Genomic DNA, 19,909 nt, shown 5'->3' with positions numbered 1-19,909 from the left:
TAAAGTCGGAGCCGAGTGTTTTTGTTTAGTGTAAGAATGAAGCAGCAAAAGGACTTTAACCTTCGTGTCGTCCTCCCGGGTCAAATTGACCCCGTCTGTTTTGACTGTTCCTTCTTTCCTCCCTTCCTTCCTTCCGTCTGTCCTTCCTCCCTCCCTCGTTCTCTCTTTCTTTCCTTTCTCTCTTTCCTCCCTTCTTGCTTTCCTTCCTCCATCCCGTTCCTTCCTTCCTTCTTTCCTCCCTCCCTCCTTCTCTTTTCTTTCCTCCCCATTACCTTCCTTCTTTCCTCTGTCCTTCTTTCCTACCTTCCTCTCTTCCTCTTTTCCTTTTTTCCTCCCTCCTTCCTTCCTTCCTTCCTTCCTTCCTTCCTTCCTTCCTTCTTTCCTCATTCCCTCCTGCCTTCCTTCCTTCCTTCTTTCCTTTACTTTCCTCCCTTCCTTCCTCCCGCCTTTCCTTCCTTCCTTTCCTCCTTCCCTCCTTCCTTCCTTCATTCCTTCCTTCTTCCTTCCCTCCTCCCACCCTCCCTCCCTCCTTTCCTTCCTTCCTTCTTCCTTCCTCCCTTCTTCCTCCCTTCCTTCCTTTCCTTCCTTCCTTCCTTCCTTCCTTCCTTCCTTCCTCCCTCCTTTCCTTCCTTCCCTCCTTCCCTCCTTCCTTCCTTCCTTCCTTCCTTCCTTCCTCCTTCCTCCCTCCCTTCCTTCCTTCCTTCCTCCCTCCCTCCCTTCCTTCCTTCCTTCTTCATTCCGTCTTCCTTCCTTCCTCCCTTCCTCCCTTTCCTTCCTTCCTTCCTTCCTTCCTTTCCTTCCTTCTTCCTCCCTTCCTCCCTCCCTTCCTTCCTTCCTTCCTCCCTCCCTCCCTCCCTCCCTTCCTTCCTTCCTTCTTCATTCCTTCTTCCTTCCTTCCTCCTTCCTCCCTCCCTTCCTTCCTTCCTTCCTTCCTCCCTCCCTCCCTTCCTTCCTTCCTTCTTCATTCCTTCTTCCTTCCTTCCTCCTTCCTTCCTCCCTTCCTTCCTCCTTTCCTTCCTTCCTTCTTCATTCCTTCTTCCTTCCTTTCCTTCCTTCCTTCCTTCCTTCCTTCCTTCCTTTCCTTCCTTCCTTCTTCCTTCCTTCCTCCCTCCTTTCCTTCCTTCTTCCTCCCTTCCTTCCTTGACTCGAGGACAACAGGAGGGTTAAAGTGTCAAAGATGGCCGTTAGCTTCTCCCATTCATTCCTGTTCAAAAAGCCTCAACTTCTCACTAAAAATACTGAGTCATAATGGTCTAAATCGCTAAGTTCAGGCCCTCTAATAAGTGTGCTGCTGGTCATTTTGGAAATTACTGCTCTGTTAATACGATTTGAAAGGGTGTTGATTTACAGCTGTGAATTACAGATGGCTCACCTGCTGCTCACTGAGTCTGACTATTGTTGCAAAATTTAATTAAGTTTAATGTTACTTGATTAGGATACCTGCCCTGAATAAATAGCACCCTCTGTGTTCTCAGTAAGCTGGCATTAGCCCAGGTTTGAGATAGAGAGGTGTGTTTCCAGAGCATGAAAAGCAACATTCAGCAATCCTTATTTGGGAAGTCCTGGCTCCAAATTCAAAAGATGAAACACTGGGCTTTAAACCAGCTCCAATGCAAACCAATGGGTGATGAAACAGCTAACCTGGCTCTGTCCAAAGTCCAACAACACCTGTAAAAGCTTACCAACTAACATGTTGCATCACATGTTTCATCTTTACACAAAAAGAAATGAATGTTTTACATGATGTAATAATTATCTCCTGACATCCCTATCTGTGTCACTCAGCTTCGAGCCCATTAGTTTCTACTAAATCTTTAAAAACAGGTCGCAAAGAACAATTTGGTAGCCAAGTGGTTACCGTGCACATAAAGCCAGCATCCCTGGTCAATTCTGGCAAGGGACCTCATTCTCTCTTTCTCTCTCTCCCTGTTTCCTGGCGGCGTCTATGCTATCTACTTTGAAATAAAGGCAAAAAAACCCCAAATCTCCCCACTCTAACACACCTGACACTAATAATTAACTTGTTATCAAATCCCCTAACGAGCTTCAGCTACTTGATAACGAGTTAATTATTAGAACCAGGTGTGTTAGAGTGTGTGTGTGTGTGTGTGTGTGTGTGTGTGTGTGTGTGTGTGTGTGTGTGTGTGTGTGTGTGTGTGTGTGTGTGTGTGTGTGTGTGTGTGTGTAACATACCAAACCAAGCCTGCTGGTCTCCTTGGACTTCAATAGCGAGTCCAAAGTCAGCGAGCTTCACTGCTGCGTTCTTACACTTGCTGGCCAGCAGCAGGTTCTCTGGCTGCGTGTGCAACAGAAAACACCAAGAAACACAGTCAGGAAATAGTTTTAGAAGTTAGATTTAGTAAAAAAACAACATCCCATAAAACCCTCAACAGATGTGATGTGTTTTTTCCTGAAAAAAGTGGAAAAATAACCTTTTACTTTGGGTTTTATATGAGTTTAAAATAAAAAAACAGTAAGGGAAGTGTGACCGATCCCTGCGATGCGACCAGTTAAACCCAGATCAGACGACTAAGAATAGCGACGGATGCAGAAATACTCATTCATATTCTGACTGACACACACACACACACACACACACACACACACACACACACACACACACACACACACACACACACACACACACACACAGCAACTGAGACAGACAGATGGGACATAAAAATGTGTACAAGCCTTCCTTTTACCATTTGTTTTGCCATTTGTTTACTTGAGCAAAGACCAAACACAGCTTGTCTTTTTTTTTAAAACAGCCGTGTCTTTCCTGCTCAGACGCTGATGTAACAACAATCTGACAAACATGTACAACACACACACACACACACACACACACACACACACACACACACACACACACACACACACACACACACACACACACACACACACACACACACACACACAGGGATAGCAGCGACCACTTATTGCCGTCGGTCAGTGATCTTTCCTCCGCAGTGACACAGAAACAGCTGGACGATGTAGCTCCAGCTGCAGCACAGACATCGTGTCACCCTCTGGTGGCTGATGTTTAAACTCAATTAGAGGCTTGACTTAAAAGACAAAAGGTTTGGATGTGTTTAACCTTTGTGTCGTCCTCCCAGGTCAAATTGACCCCGTCTGTTATGACTGTTCCGTCTTTCCTCCCTTCCTTCCTTCTTTCCTACCCCCTACCTTCCTCCCTTCTTTCTTTCCTCTGTCCTTCTTTCCTTCCTTCCTCTTTTCCTTTCTCCCTCTTTTCCTTCCTTCTTCCTTCCTTCTTCCTTCCGTCCTTCTTTCCTTCCTTTCCTTCTTCCCTTCCTTCCTCCCTCCTTTCCCTCCTTCCTTCCTCCCTCCTTTCCTTCCTTATTCCTTCCTTCCTTCCTTCCTATCCTTCTTCCCTTCCTTCCTCCATCCTTTCCTTCCTTCTCTCCTTCCTTCCTCCCTCCTTTCCTTCCTTCTTCCTTCCTCCCTTCCTTCCTTTCCTTCTTCCCTTCCTTCTTCCCTTCCTTCCTCCCTCCTTTCCCTCCTTCCTTCCTCCCTCCTTTCCTTCCATCATTCCTTGCTCCCTTCCTTCCTTGACTTGAGGACATGATGTATTTAAAGGATCCGACCTCACAAATAAGATTATATGACATGAGGAGACACTTAACAGAACCTCACACATCCTCCTACTGACATAAAGCTCAGTTTGTTGGGTTTCAAGCCAATTTGGAGCAATTGTACATTTACTACAAGTAGAAAGAATCCTGGATTTAAGGGTTAGGGTTAGGGTTAGGAGCAGCCCAACATTTTAAAACGTTTCTCCGAAGAGAAGATTAATAATTAATAACTCTAAAGTCTGTTGGCTAAAAATTAAACTAGAGCCAGCTGGTGTTTAGCTTTAGGGCTCATTTTCATCATTCTATTAAATTGTTCTTTATGTTCTTGGTTATTTGAGTAGTTGTTTTGTCTAAAAAATGTATTCACATTTAAGAAGCTTGAACTAAAAAATTTCAGCATCTTTTCTTACCAAAACAGTCTCCAATGCAGTCTCAAAATCTGCCTAAACCTTTAAATAAATGTAAAAAATGACAAGTTGTGGTTTTATGAGGAATAATTAAAAGCTGGAAATCCTACATTTCTTGACTCGGCTAACTGATTTTTCCATAAAATTTAACAAAGACGTTCATGTTCCCCCTCAGGATGAACTGGAAAACTTTAGTGATCTTAAATTGAGCTCCATCATCAGGTCAATGTGTTAATTTGTTCAATACTTTGGTTTTTGACCAAATGTCTGCAGCACTAATGTCATTCCCTTTAACCTCAGCTGTACTTTGTGTTTAGTGCCAATTAGCATGCAGTACTTTGGAAAACATGGGAAACATTAACTTCATTATCAACATCAAAAGGTTTTTTAAAAGCTGCAGCTCTTGTCAAGTTATGTGTTTTTTGCTTTTTTGTATTCTTTTTTGCATTGTGGGATAAAATTGAAGATACATAATCATATTCAATTGAGACAAAATATTAAAGATGCAACTTGGAGCTTTTAAATATATATTTTTCTCCATTTTCTGTGTTATAAAATATCATTTATCACCGATTATTATCTTGTCTGTGTATTTTTTAAATATTATTGTCATTTATTATTAAATATTTTGCTCCATCATATTACTATTATTAGCTTACTATTATTTTATCCTTTTTTTTTTTTAGGATCTGTTCTTCTGTCACATTTGTTTTATTTCTTTAATCAGTTTTTTATGCTGTTTTTTATGTGCGCAAATTTAAAAAATCTACCTCTAACCATCAGATTTTTTAAAAATAACTTAAATAAATCACATTATTTTCATTACCAGCACTTTTAAAATAATACATTGGAAAAATAGGATAAGATTGAATCAATAAACGGTCAAGTTGTTTTAACTCTGAGGTCAGAATCAGACGACGATGCTCAAATATGAAGAAGACGAGAAAGATAAATGAATGAATTCCCTACAGTCAGAAACACACATCATGTACAGTTTGGCACTAACTCACTGCACATACATGACATTTACTGGAGCTCACTGAAGATCACATATTGATCCTCAAAGATATTAAATGTTTGTCTCCTCCTGACCTTTTTTCTTTCTTTCTTTGTAGTAACTTAATAAACCTCCACTGGGGAAATCATCACATCACAACCTCCAACCTTTCCCACCTGAAATTCCTCTGTGTGGGAAACCTTTAATAAACGTCTGGAGGGTAGAAGAGTTCCCCAAAGAGTCTCAGTCCAATAATATAAAGTCGAGGACAGTATGGAGAGGAAATATGTATCATAAAATATCTAAAAGGTGCACAAATATGTCTTTAACCCTCCTGTTGTCCTCGAGTCAAGGAAGGAAGGGAGGAAGAAGGAAGGAAGGGAGGGAGGAAGGAAGGATGGAAGAAAGGAAGAAGGAAAAAAAAGAGGAAGGAAGGAAGGGAGGAACAAGGAAGGAAAGGAGGGAGGGAGGGAGGAAGGAAGGAAAGGAGGAAGGAAGAAGGAAAGAAAGGAGAGAGGAAGTTAGGAAGGAGGAATTAAGGAAGAAAGGAGGGAGGAAAGAAAGAGAGAAGGAGGGAGGGAGGGAGAAAGAAAAAGAGGAAGGGAGGAAGGAAGGAAGGAAGCTAGGTGGGAGGAAAGAAAGAGAGAAGAAGGGAGGGAGGAAAGAAGGAAGAGAGGAAGGAAAGGAAGGAAGGAAGGAAAGAAAGAAGGAAAGAAGGAAGGAGGGAGGAAGGAAGGACTGAAGGGAAGGGAGGAAAGAGAGAGGAAGGAAAAAGAGAAGGAGGGAGAGAAGAAGGACAGACGGAAGGAAGGAAGGAAGGGAGGAAAGAAGGAACAGTCAAAACAGACGGGTCAATTTGACCCGGGAGGACGACGCGAAGATTAAAAATATATATATTTGCCTTTTATTTCATATTTCTTAACAGTTTACTCCTCCTGTTGTCTTTGGTAAATTAATTTATACTTTATAGACAGTCAAACCAAACTGGGTCAGGTGTGATTCGGTGCTGCCATTCAAATATCTGAAATGGTTTCAAAACTGTATCCTGACTTAACTTTGAGATTTACCAATTTGTGATAATCCATCAACATATTTTCCTCTGAAATCCTGAGTTTCCTCTTAAATTTGGTTAAAATAATTCATAATTTGAGGTATAGTTTAATTTAAATGAGGCCTATTGACTATAATTTCCTTTATAATTATAATCACTGGTGGTAATAAGTTGATATGAAGCTAAAAAGGTCTAACACAGAATTGGGTGGTAATTTATACCTTATACCAGGGGTGTCAAACATGCGGCCCATGGGCCAGAACTGGCCCGCCAAGGGGTCCAATCCGGCCCACTTTCTTTCCTGTTTTCTTTTCCTTCCTTCCATCTTTCCTTCCTTCCTTCTTGTCTTCTTTTCCTTCCTTCCTTCCATCTTTCCTTCCTTCCTTCCTTCCTTCCATGTTTCCATCCTGTCTTTTTTTCCTACTTCCTTCCTTCCTTCCTTCCTTCCTTCCTCCCTACCTCCCTTCCTTCCTTCCTTTCTTCCTTCCTTCCATCTTTCCTTCCTGTCTTCTTTTCCTTCTTTCCTTCCATCTGTCCTTCCTTCCTCCTTTCCTTCCTTCCTCCTTGTCTTCTTTTCCTTCCTTCCTTCCTTCCTTCCTCCTTCCTTCCTTCCTTCCTTCCTTCCATCTGTTTTTCTTCCCATTCTTCCATCTTTCCTTCCTGTCTTGTTTTCTTTCCTTCCCTCCTTCCTTCCTTCCATCTTTTTAATGATCCGGCCCACATCAGATCAAATTGGGCTGTATATGGCCCTTGAATGAAGATGAGTTTGACACCCGTGCCTTATACTCTATAAACATTCAAACTAATCCGGGAGCTATAGTTTCATTTAAATGAAACCTATTCACCATAATCTCCCAAAATATATGTGTATCACCTGTGGTAATAAGTTGATATGAAGCTGAAAAGATTTAACACAGAATTGGGAAATAATTTATACTATACTATATTTATGCTTTATAAACAGTCAAACCAGACTGAGGACAAAAGTTTGGAGGGTTAAAAATAATTCAAAAGTGGTTTATAACTTATTATATAGTTTACTAATGTATTTGTTCACTGTGGAGCTTCAATAACTATTCATAAAGATAAATTAACTGTTTAGAAATAGCAGATATTAAAAGAAAATGGCAATACTCAAACCAGCCAGATGTCATTATGTCTAATTATGTCACACATTTCATTAATTAATTTCATTTAGTATATTAAATGGGTATTTGCCCTTAGGCTTAGTATTAATAAATACAATATTAGGATGAATAAGCACCATATCATTCATATACTTGAAGCAATTCAATGAACATCAAGGCTGAAAATCAGTGTTTCGCTGCAGTTTATGGTTGAAAAGTTCCAAGTCTGCCGCACCTTTAACCCCCCAAATAGTGATGTCATGGTGTACTGCTGCACCCTGGACTACACTCATACATCATTACATCACTACATCACTAGATCACTACAGCAAAGTGAGAACTTCAACCACCAGACATCAGCGAGAATAAGATTTTCAGCCACTTGTTAAGTTGCTCTTTTAATGAAAGTTTGATCAGAAACATCAGTGTAGTAAAAATGAGTACAGTTCCTACACTCAGATGTGTGCAAAGATATTATTCTGCCCACATGCACACACGCTCATGCACGTATTGATCAAATCAAGCCCACAGACATGCACAGACATGCTGAGATTTAAATATATCTCGCTGCACTTACCAGCCTTCAGAATCTAGTACAACAGTCAGACACAGACAAGCACAACTATAAATCCCTCACTCCCAACAGACACACACACACAGACACACACATACACGTAACACAGACACACACACACACACCCCTGCAGGTGACTCACCTTGAGGTCTCTGTGTACCACCCCCATCTGATGGCAGTGGAGCACGGCCTCCAGGATCTGCTGGATGCAATGACTGCATGCAAACAGCAGGGGGAGCAGGTTAGTCTGAACACATTCAGCCCCGCAGCTGTCACATCCATGCAGAGGCAGCAGCGTCTCAAAACGGGCCGCACACACACGCACGCATGCACACACGCACACACGCACATACACACACACAGGCACGCACACACGCACACACACACACACACACACACACACACACACACACACACACACGCTATCCTTGTAGGGACATTGCATTGACTTCCATTCATTGTGGACAGCCGAACACAAACTCTGACCCTAACTTTAACCAGGACCTCAGAAGTGATGTTTTGCCTCATTAGGAACAGGCTTTGGTCCCCATAAGGACTAGCAGTACCAATGAGGTCGGTGTTTAAACAGGAAATGGTCCCGATGAGGTGACAAAAACATGCACACACACACACACACATAGATTTACTTAAGTCACTTTTGGGGTATTTACGTAGACTTACATTCATTCCCTGCAGACTTAACCTAACACTTAACCATTGACCCAAAAACAGTGTTTAACCAACTGGGAGCGGCTTTTGTCCCCAATAGCAAAAGTTGTCCCCAATCAACAGGTCTTAAATCTGATGTGTGGCCCTGATAATGTCCCTGAAACACACACACACACACACACACACACACACACACACACACACACACACACACACACACACACACACACACACACACACACACACACACACACTTTTATCCAGCTTTCCTTGTTAGGACATTGCATTGATTTCAATTCAGTGTGGAAAGCCTGACACTCTGACCCTAACGTTAACTATAACCAATTCATGCCAAACCTTAACTTTAACTAGGACCCTTTAGAAATGATGTTCTGCCTCATTAGGAACATGTGTTGGTCTCCATGAGGACTACCGGTCCCAACGAGGTCTGTGTGTAAACAGGAAATGGTCCCCATGAGGTAACAAAAACATGCACAGATACACACACAAACACACTTACTTAAGTCACTTCTGAGGCATTTACATAGACTTACACTGATTTCTAACATTAATGTTCTAACTCTAACCATAAGCACTACTAGCATTACTCTAACCCTAACCTCAACCTCACATTAACCTAAACCACTGACCCAAAAACAGTGTATTTTTTTGCATTCAAATGATTTCTATTCATTTTCTCTTTTTTTTGTTTGATTGTTGGGAGATTTTGTTCAGTCATTATGAAACAAATCTAATCCTATAAAACGGTCGCACACACACACTCACTCACACACACTCAGACACACACACACACACACACACACACACACACACACACACACACACACACACACACACACACACACACACACACACACACACACCCACACCTTCAGTATTCAGCACAGGAGAGCTCTCCCTCTGCACCACATTTGCACAAAAACACACACATACACACATCGAACATCGAACCTGTCTGTGAACTACAAAAGGGAGAAGGTTTGCTTTTTTTTTCTATTTTCTGTATTTCAACAAAGGGCCAAACATTAGTCAGGCAGCGTAGGAGTGTGCTGCAGCTCCACGTGGGAAACACTCGGTCTAACCTGCACGTTTTTTTTTTCCTGGTGTAATTTATTCAGGAAACGGTGGCACATGTGATGAAAAGATAAAAAAGCAGCTTTTCAAAGAATCTGAAGTAGGCAACAACAAAAAAACAAGAAAGCTTTTACTCCATGAACTCACTTTCCACACTTTCATTTTTCTCTCTCATGCTTACTCACACTCTTTCTCTCTTTCTCTCTTTCTTAGAGTATGATGCTCTGTCTGCTTGGACCCACAGGAAATCGCAAATTCTAGTTCAGACTGTTTTAAAATAGGGCAACATGAGTCCCAAAAGCGAAAAAAAAACCCTGAAGACAGGCAGAAACACTTATAAAAAGTAAAATAAAATGAAATATAAAAGGAGACAGTCAGACGGTTAAACAGACAGCAGGCACGAGCAAGTCGTCTTAACGTCACAGGCACAAATTAAAGAATAAATAATATAACACAAGCATGTTAAAGAACAACCCTTACATATATATATATATATATATATATATATATATATATATATATATATATATATATATATATATATATATATATATATATATATATATATATATATATATATATATATATATATATACAGAGAGGGCGCAGGGCAATGCAACACAATGAAACACACACACACACACACCTTGAGGTCCCTGTGCACTATTTCATGTTGGTGGGTGTAAGACACACAGTCTAGAATCTGATGGATACAGTGACTGTGGAGACAAAACAACAGGGTGATGAGCAGATAAAGGGAAGGAAACACATGGAGGAAAAGGAGCATATACAGTCGGTCTTAAAGACAGAGGTGGAGGAAGTGGAGGGATAATCTGGGAGAGGAAGAGGGGGTTGTTTTAAATCTGTAAAAAACACCATCAAATAATAGCCTGAAAATGTGTAATTCTTTGAAACTGGAGTGTTTATTGGACCTTCTGACAAGTAATTGCATATATGAGTGTTATTTTGTATCATACAATGTTGTTTAAAGCGCTTATAGGTCCTGCATAAAGCTCATATTACCACCTATTAAACTTTTTATGTATGATGGTGATACATAATGTATGAAATGCAATAAAATGACAATTGATGGATTGACTTATAATTAGTCTCTACACCAATTCACACTCATAAATTCCTCATCAGTCATTAATTAATGTTTGTGAATGTCTTGTGAATCACTGTATATGTGAATAATCATTAGATTGTTGGTGTTTTTAATAGAAGCAGTTCAAATTTGGACATTTGCATAGACAAAAATGTGTATCAGCTGCACAGAAATGTAAAAATGATGCATTGTATTTCCTTTTCTTGTCTGTATTTAGGGTCACATAAGGAAAAAGTCCACCTAAAAGAAATGTGTATATGGTGTTTTTATAGCTCTCAAATGTAAAAATGGAACAGTATGTAAGGGTTAAACACACAAAAACATATTGAATACAACATTTTTTTAAGTCCTGCATAAAGCTCATATCACCACCTTCAAACTTTTTTATGCGTGATAATAATACATAATGTATAAAATAATGCACTAAAATGAAAATTGACAGATCTGTGCATTACATGTATCTGATCTTATACATCAGGTACACTGATGATGTAGAGCTCTCTAAAACTCATCTATCTAATATGATTCACTTTGGTGTTACAGGGTTAAGAATAGCTTCATGAGGAAGATTAAAGGGCCAGTTCACCCAAATAATAAAGAACATGTATCCTGTCTTACCTCTCTAACTTGTCAGATGTAGATAGTTTTATTGGTTTTATTTGCTTGAGCTGTGAGATATCTGTCTTTGAGATTTCTGCCTCTGCTCTGATACACTGGAGGTGAATGGGAGATTAATTTTAAACAAACACCAGCAGTGTGTCAAAAGGCCTGAACTCGTGCACGGCTGCATCTGGTCAGGATCTGACTTCTTCTGAGCTTTAACTTTTCAGAAAGACAATTAAGTTGAACTTATGCACAATGGTACTTTAAGATATATGCTAATGTAATCATGTAATGCAAAGGCAATGCAAATTATTGGAAAAAATTAAAATAATTAAGATTATAATCTCAGGAACTTCTGCATGTTGCACATTTATATATTGCAGATTTATTTACACGAAGATCCAGTTTACTGTTTATACTATTTTATCCAATTTTGTCTTATTTATTGTTGATTCTATTTTTTGTACACTTTCACCCTTAGATTGCTTATTTTTTCCACTGTACTGCTGTGTCAATTTGAATTTCTCACAAGGGGGGTCAATAAAGATATATCACATCTTATCTTATCTTATCTTATCTTCTCTTATTTTATCTTATCTTCTCTTATTTTATCTTATCTTATCTTATCTTATCTTATCTTATCTTATCTTATTTTATCTTATCTTATCGCTAGAGAAAAAGTTAAGATATCAAACTTAATTCAATTCCTCCTGAGGATAAATTAATGTCTGGATCCAATTTTAAGGCAGTCTAGCCACAACTTGTTGAGACATTCCTCTGTTTTATCCAAATAAATGTCAACCACATGTTGGAGCTAGAAGTCAGAGTATTGCCTGTAGTATATTTGGGCTTTTAAAATATCAACTCACCCACAGATGAAACTACTGAAACCTCGACTAACTAACTTCTACTACTACTAAGCACTGTCCACTTTAAAAATTCAAGAAACCAATAGCGCTTTAACTTTATGACTCTAAACAAAAGTTATTTTATGATGTAAGTCAGTGAGATTCATCCTCTGAGCACCATGAACATCTGCATCAAACATGGAGCCAATCCAACATGTGGAAGTCAAGCTACAGTATTTTAAAGAATCAGTGGAAAAGTTAACCTGTCGGTGGCGCTAGAGGAAAAATCAGAGGGTCGCCAAACTCAGAGAGATTCATCCTTTAGGGAACATTGATGTCTGCACAAAATTTCATAACAATACATCAAAGAAATAGATATTTGAGTCTGTAAACCGAGTGTCTGACACCGCCGTCTCTATAGAGGCCAAACCACAGCTAACAGTGTGTCTGTTACTCTGGATAATCACTGCACACACTGTCAACAACCATAGACTATATATAAGAAATGGACGTAACATCCGTGACGTCACCCATTGGTTTGTGGACTGCTGCTCGGAAGCCAATAGTTTCGGATCTGAGCGGTGCCATCTTGAAAATTTCAGGTGCATGCCGGGAAAAATAAAAACACGGATTCTACTTATATGGGCATCAGGAGGGGCATGAGGACTGAGCGGGGGAGGTTGCAAGGGCTGGATCTACCACAGTCAACCTGGTGATGCTAACCAAGTTAGCTGTTACGACTATAACCACAAAACTCCGGAGAAAACTGTCGGTGTGAAACAAGTTCACGGCTATTTCCTGCAGTCTATCTGTCTGCGCTCCTGAACCTGTGAATCAATCAACCTGTCAATCACAACGTAGCCACGCCCTAATCTATACCCTTCTTTATCGTCAAATATAAAATCAGGGAGGCCAACATTTCACAAATGAACATCATACGGCATTAAAGAAGGCTTTAAACTAGCGATTGAGACCATAAACACATTTTGAAAACGTTTACTGAGGTTAGAAATCAAGTGAGAAGTTGGTGAATTCTCCATTGACTTGTATAGAGACGGAAGTCCTTTTGACACCAAAACGGTCGCCCCCCAGGTGGCCTTTTGATAGAATGCAGTTCTAAGTAACTTTCGCGTTGGCCTCCGTTCAGAGGACCGGAGCTCCCCGCCTGTCAACAACTTTCATTGGAAATACTTTATACTGAAGACATATTCTCAATGAAATAAAGACACTGGTTCTGGACAAACACCACATTTCTGTCACTATTTTTTTTGTTTAGTGTTTTTTTCAGTATAGATTTAGAGGCAGAAATCTTAGAAAAACCTGGACACACAAAACCAAAACTATCTACATGTCTGAGCACCATCATAGAGGTAAATTAGAAAATGTTTGGGTTTTTTTTGGGTGGTAATTTAAGTGAACTGACCCTTTAACCGGGTGGAGAAAAAAAAGGAGTGATTGAGCTGTTCTTGTGTGCAGATGGAGTATGGAAAAAAAAAAAAAGGAAACCGTCAGTGAGATACTGTTGGACAGAAATCAAGCCATGCTAGTCACACACCCACACAAAAACACATAGAGTGACTGACACACACACACACACACACACACACACACACACACACACACACACACACACACACACACACACACACACACACACACACACAAACACACATACACACATAATTTATGCAAAGAGAACAAGAAAGAATGAAGGCAGATGAGAAAGGGAGGGGAATAAAATAAAATAAAAGGAAAAGTACAGCTTCAGAAAACACAAGATGCTCAAAACAGTGAAGAGAAAAACCAGTAAAATCATTCTGGTTACGTATGTGCTTCATTTTCATACTGGGAATTCAATATGGAAGCACGCCTTGTTGCATGAAGCACGTCTTCATGCAACATATTTAGTGGCAGATCTTAACCCTTACATACTGTTCAGAGTCAAATTTGACCCATTTTTACACTTGAAAGCTTTAAAAACACTGTAAAACATTTATTTTAGTCAGACCTTTCCTAATGTGAACCACAGTTTACTAAAATGGAAATAAAATACATAATTTTAAAATGTTTGTGCAGCAGATTTTTGCATTTGTATATATGCAAATGTACAAGTATGACCTGTTTTTATTAGACACATTTAAAAATGAGCATTTAAACATGTTGTATTCTTCATATTCTATCAAATGTTCTACTGGACCATAAAATAGTGATTGTGAATGTCTTTAATAAAACATTTATTGATGCCTGATGGAAGGATTTATGAATGTGAATTAGTGTAGAGACTAATTATGTGTCTGAATATGAACAGTATGTAAAGGGTTAACATGTTAAATCTACTTTATTGAAATTAAATAATACATGATTTCTTGTCAAAGTAGCATTTCTGTGACTACAGGAAAGTTGACTAATGTATGAAAATCACTAAATTTTAAATTATTAAAAAGTAAACATTTTGGTATTAATTCAATAGTTTTAATTCAATGATATATACTAATTCTAAGTAGATTTAATGTAAGTTGAGATATTCTTCAGCGAGCTTACAAAAAGCATATTTTTAGTTTTATTAGAATTTGAAACAACCATTATTTTATAAGAAAAAGAAAAGAAAAAAGACAGCTGTAGCTTTGTAACACCCACATTAAGAGAAGTGGTATATAAAGTAGCATCATCTGCATATAAATGTACATTTGGGGTGTGAGAGGTATTATGTAATGGCACTTTTCCACTATACAGTTCTAGCTCTACTCGGCTCGACTCGACTCGGTTCGGTACCAGGAACCTTTTCGATTACTATAGTACCTCCTCAACGTGAGCAGTGTCGTCATATCTCGGCTCCACGAAACTGCCGTGACTTCGTTTTATACGCGACACAAACACATAAACAATGGAGGACATGGAGGCGATGGTGTAATGGCTGCTGTATGAGGCTTTCTGTCACACATAAAGCAAGAGAAGAGAAACGAATCGCTGTAACGCTGTTGCCGGTATTTAAAAATACCAGGTACTATGCCTGATGGAAACGCCAACAAAACAAGTCTAGTCGAGCCGAGTAGTGCTAGAACTGTATAGTGGAAAAGCGCCAAAAGTAAACACTCACTGGTCTCTATATTAGGAACACCTGTGCAAACCAATACAACAGCTCTGCTTAAAATTTTACATTTATGAAGTTTTTGTTAACATTATTAGAAAGATGATAATTCTACTTAATGTTTATTACTGAGGTGATAGTGTAAACCTCAGTATTACATCATTAATTATTAGAAGAAAACTGTGAATTCTTTACTAAATGCAATAACAGTGTGCTTTAAAGATAAAGCTAGCTTTTAAAGTGAGACACAGGTAAGAATAATACACTTACTACACGTTTAATCTTCTGAGCACTCATTAGGAAACAAAGAGATCGTAATCATCGGTGCAGCTACAAAACCAAAGAAGTTAAAGCAAGTTGACAGTTTTATTTTTATGGATAACGTGACGATTGCAGATGGGAGCTTGTCAGCCGCCAGCGAGCAGCTAAAGAGTCATCAGCCTGATCGCCTCTCTGCATCTGTCACATATTGGTTTTTTTGTATTTGCCTAAATTTGCATATTTAGTGAAGGTTGAACCCTGAAACTTGAATAATAAAAGGTATTACATAAGGATATATAAAGCCTAAAATGCTACTGCTACACTCCTTTAAAAGCAAACATTAGAAAATAGTATTTTTATAGTATATTTTAAAGATATAATCACTAAGACTTTTACTTCTAATACTAATTATTTAAACTTTCTAAATGTCATGCTGATGAATCATTATGTGTTGGACTTTTTCCACTTAACCCTCCTGTTGTCCTCGAGTCAAGGAAGGAAGGATGGAAGGGAGGAAGAAGGAAGGAAAGGAGGGAGGAAGGAAAGAAGGGAGGAAGAAGGAAGGAAAGGAGGGAGGAAGGAAAGGAAGGAGGAAGGAAGGGAGGAAGGAAAGGGAGGAAGGAAAGGAGGGAGGAAGGATGGAAGGGAGGAAGAAGGAAGGAAGGGAGGAAGGAAGAAGGAAGGGAGGAAGAAGGAAGGAAAGGAGGAAGGAAGGAAGGAAGGAGGGAAGGAAGGAGGGAGGAACGAAGGAAGGAAGGAAGGAAGGGAGGAAGGAAAGGAAGGAATGAAGGACGGAGGACAGAAGGAAGGAAGGACGGAGGAAAGAAGGAAGGAAGGAAGGTAGGAGGGAGGGAGGAAAGAATGAAGGAGGGAGGGAGGGAGGAAGGAAAAGAGGAAGGGAGGAAGGAAGGAAAAGAGGAAGGGAGGAAGGAAGGAAAGAAGGACAGAGGTAAGAAGGAAGGGAGGAAGGTAGGGGGGGGAAGAAGGAGGGAGGGAGGAAGAAAGGGGGAGGTAGGAAGGAAGGAAAGAAGGACAAAGGAAAGAAGGAAGGTAGGAAGGTAGGGGGGAGGAAAGAAGGAGGGAGAAAGGAAGAAAGGGGGAGGTAGGAAGGAAGGAAAGAAGGACAGAGGAAAGAAGGAAGGGACGAAGGTAGGGGGGAGGAAAGAAGGAGGGAGGGAGGAAGGACAGACGGAAGGAAAAAAGGAACAGTCAAAACAGACAGGGTCAATTTGACCCGGGAGGACGACACAAAGGTTAATCATCGGAGTAATTAAAACAGATAAAAGTATTGAACAAAATGATGCTATCGCTGCCTCTTGAAACAAATGAATGCATCGCATTATGACTTTGCATTAAGTGCAATAGATTTTGCATTCACTAATTAAAAGTCTGTACAATCTTTCCCTTCAAGTCTGATGGATTTTCTTTTAGCTCTGATAAATAAATGATGCTCAAATTTATTTAAATTGAAAGCATCAGAGCCGGCACGATTAGCTGTTTGGTCAATTAAATGTCAGAAAATGGTGAAAAATGTTGATCACTGTTTCCTAAAGTATAACATTTAACCTTCCACAACCCAAAAATATTTAGATTTCTATCATAACAGACTAAAGAAACCTGAAAATAGTAATATTATAATTCATTTTTTCCTTAACATTTACTCATAATGATTAATTGATTATGGAAATTATAAATTAAATAAATTAAATAAATTAAAATGTATTTTTTTTGTCCTGACCAACTGTCCACAACCCAAAAACATTTAGTTTACTATCACAGCAGACTAAATAAACCTGTAAATATATGAATTTCTGAAGCTGAAATGAGCGAATTTTGGCATTTTTCCTTAAAAAATTACTCAAAATGATTAATTGATGATGGATTAAATATGTTTCCTCTTGAAGTCTGAGTGTTATTATCCTGCTTTTGACTACTAATGCTTTACTGTCATTATGATAAAAGCATTAATGTGTCATTTAGAGTCCTGAGTATGACAACAGGTGTGATAATAAATCAGAGATGAGAGTGAAAGAGGAACAAAATTAGCTAAAAAAAAACCTCATAAATGTATCCTTCTTTTACTGCATCTCTCATTCTACCTCTTTCCTTTCCTCCTTTTTAATGTTTGCATCCCCTCCTCCTATTTCTTTTCTCTTTCTCTTTCTCTTTCTCTTTCTCTTTCTCTTTCTCTTTCTCTTTCTCTTTCTCTTTCTCGCCTCCGCAAACCGCCTCCACAGTCAAATTGATTTAAGTCTACCTCCTGAGGGGGTTACAGTGTGGGCGTGTGTGTGTGTGCATTGTGTGCATGTGTATGTTTCCATCTGTCTGTAAATTTTGATTCTGGGGTGCCGTGAATAAAAAAAGAAAAAGAAAGAAAGAAAAAACCTCTACGACCTCGATTACAATTCAGCACACAGAGCTGAAATGTGCTGAAAACTGCACCGAGGTATTTTCCATCAGATGTATATATACGATTAAAAAAAACACCAAACAATATAACGTCTGTGTGTGCACTAATGAGAGGAGAAGAAGGGGCTGGAGGACTGACCACATTGAGGAGATGAAGAAGAAGAAAAAAAAGAGAGAGAGAGGAGTCTTATTTGGGGTGGGGGGCGGTGTTTACCTTGCATCTGCTTCACTGTAGTACTCTCTGGCCACGATATCCTCGAACAGCTCCCTCCCGTCACCCTGGGGAACGAGCAAAGATGGATGTTCAAAGCGGCAAATTATATACATAAGCACATTCTTTCACTCATATAATACACACACACACACACACACACATAAAAACACACACACACTGACAGGAGGGGGATGTCCTCATTAGGGGGAAACCCCCGGCTGCAGGATTCACTCCGACTGGGGTTGCCATGGAGACTGGCTCCAGTGCGGGGGAGTGTAGATGAATCTGTGTGAGTGTGTGTGTGTTCATGTGTGTTCGTGTGTGCGCTAAAGTGGGAGCCGCAAGGAGGGAGGTAGGGATGGACGTGGGTAAGAGGGGTGTGGGGGGTGGGGGGGGGGCTGTTATGTAATGGGGGGGACTGCCTTGGAAGCGAGGAGGGATGAGGAGAAGAGAGAGAGGAAAAGGAGGAGAGAGATGAAGAGAGAATGCGGATATATAAGGAAAGAAAGTGAGATATAAAGAAGAGACAGATGCACAGTGAGGATTGAAGGAGAGGGAGTGGAAAAAATTAAGCACCAGGGGAGAAAGAGAGGGGGGGGGGGGGAGTGGCACAGTATGGAAGAGAAAGAGAAGAAGTAGTGGAGGCGAGAAGAAAAGAGTGAAGAAAGGAAGGAAGGAAGGAGGGAAGGAGGAGGAGACGAAGCCACTCACAGGTCAAACAGAAGATAGTGGAAGCCTTCCTCTGAGATACTGTCATGGAGACGAACTGCAGGGAGGCAAAAGACAAGAAAGATGGAGAAAAAGACAACAAATAGAGGCATAAAAATAATCTGATTCATCTTTTTAGGAACAATGAGACATATATTTATCGTATCAGATCATGCACCACGCTTTCATTATTGCTTCAGGTGTCTGTATGAGCAGTGAAAGAGGTTTTTCCTTTGCTGTAATCATTCCTCCTGTTCATACTGACTATTAAATATCTCCTAAAGTGATGCATTTAAAAGTAGATGATCAGCTTCTATTGAGCTTCATCAGTCTGAGTTAGTCATATCAAGTGATATCTGACACATTTACAGTCTTTTTAGCATCAAATTCCCTCTTAGTGTTTCCCTGTTGAGCTGTGGTGGAAGTATAGTAACAAAAAGACTTTGGCACTAAAAACACTGTAACGTTGAAACATAGAAGATGAAGATTTCACTCATTTACTCTCTTCTTTCTTTCTTCATCTTTCTTTCTTTCTTCTTCTCTTCCTTTCTTCATCTTCCTTTCTTTCTTTCTTTCTTCTTGTTCTTTCTTCCTCTTCTTTGTTTCTTTATTTGTTTGTTTGTTTGTTTCTTTCTTTCTTTCTTTCTTCCTAATCTTTCTTTCTTTCCTTCTTTCTTTCTTCATCTTCGTCCTTCTTTTTCTTTCTTTCTTTCGTTCTTTGCTTCTTTCATTCTTTCTTCCTTCCTCCTTTTTCTTTCCTCCTCCTTCCCTTTCTTCTTTCTTTCTTCTTTCTTCATCTTCGTCCTCCCTTTTCTTTCTTTTCTTACGCTTTTTCCCCTCTTCTCTTTCTTTCGTCATCTTTCTCTACCTTTTTCTTTCTTTCTTTATTTCTTTCTTTCTTTTTTTCCTTCTCCTTTTTCTTTCTTTGTTTCTTTTCTTTCATTCAGACGACTGAAGCTTCATATTAGCTTCAGATCAACTTTTTAAATACATGTTTACACAGATGGAGGACTGTGGATTTAGTCCTCCATCACTTCCATTGTAAGTGCATTATGAAGGGATCTCTAATGGACAGTATGAACAGGAGGAATCATTACAACAAGAAAAACACACTTAATGTTCATTTTTAGCTCCTGACTGTTGGTTTAAGACAC

The 19,909-nt window shown here is 39.5% G+C and overlaps 1 protein-coding gene across 1 annotated transcript in view; it reads right to left on the bottom strand.

Moving 5' to 3' along the window:
• LOC133995204 (calcium/calmodulin-dependent protein kinase type II subunit beta) overlaps positions 1-19,909 on the bottom strand; it is a 136,624-nt gene that overhangs the window by 103,544 nt on the left and 13,171 nt on the right. The window contains 4 exon segments of the mRNA XM_062434535.1: positions 2,194-2,296; positions 7,895-7,967; positions 18,048-18,101; positions 18,747-18,813. Of these exon segments, the coding sequence (XP_062290519.1) occupies positions 2,194-2,296; positions 7,895-7,967; positions 18,048-18,101; positions 18,747-18,813 (297 nt within the window).

This window comes from Scomber scombrus, chromosome 15 (assembly GCF_963691925.1).
Source record: "Scomber scombrus chromosome 15, fScoSco1.1, whole genome shotgun sequence".
NCBI classification, from domain to species: domain Eukaryota; kingdom Metazoa; phylum Chordata; class Actinopteri; order Scombriformes; family Scombridae; genus Scomber; species Scomber scombrus.
Note: the sequence above shows the minus strand (reverse complement) of the source record. Positions and strands in the feature narration are given on the sequence as shown.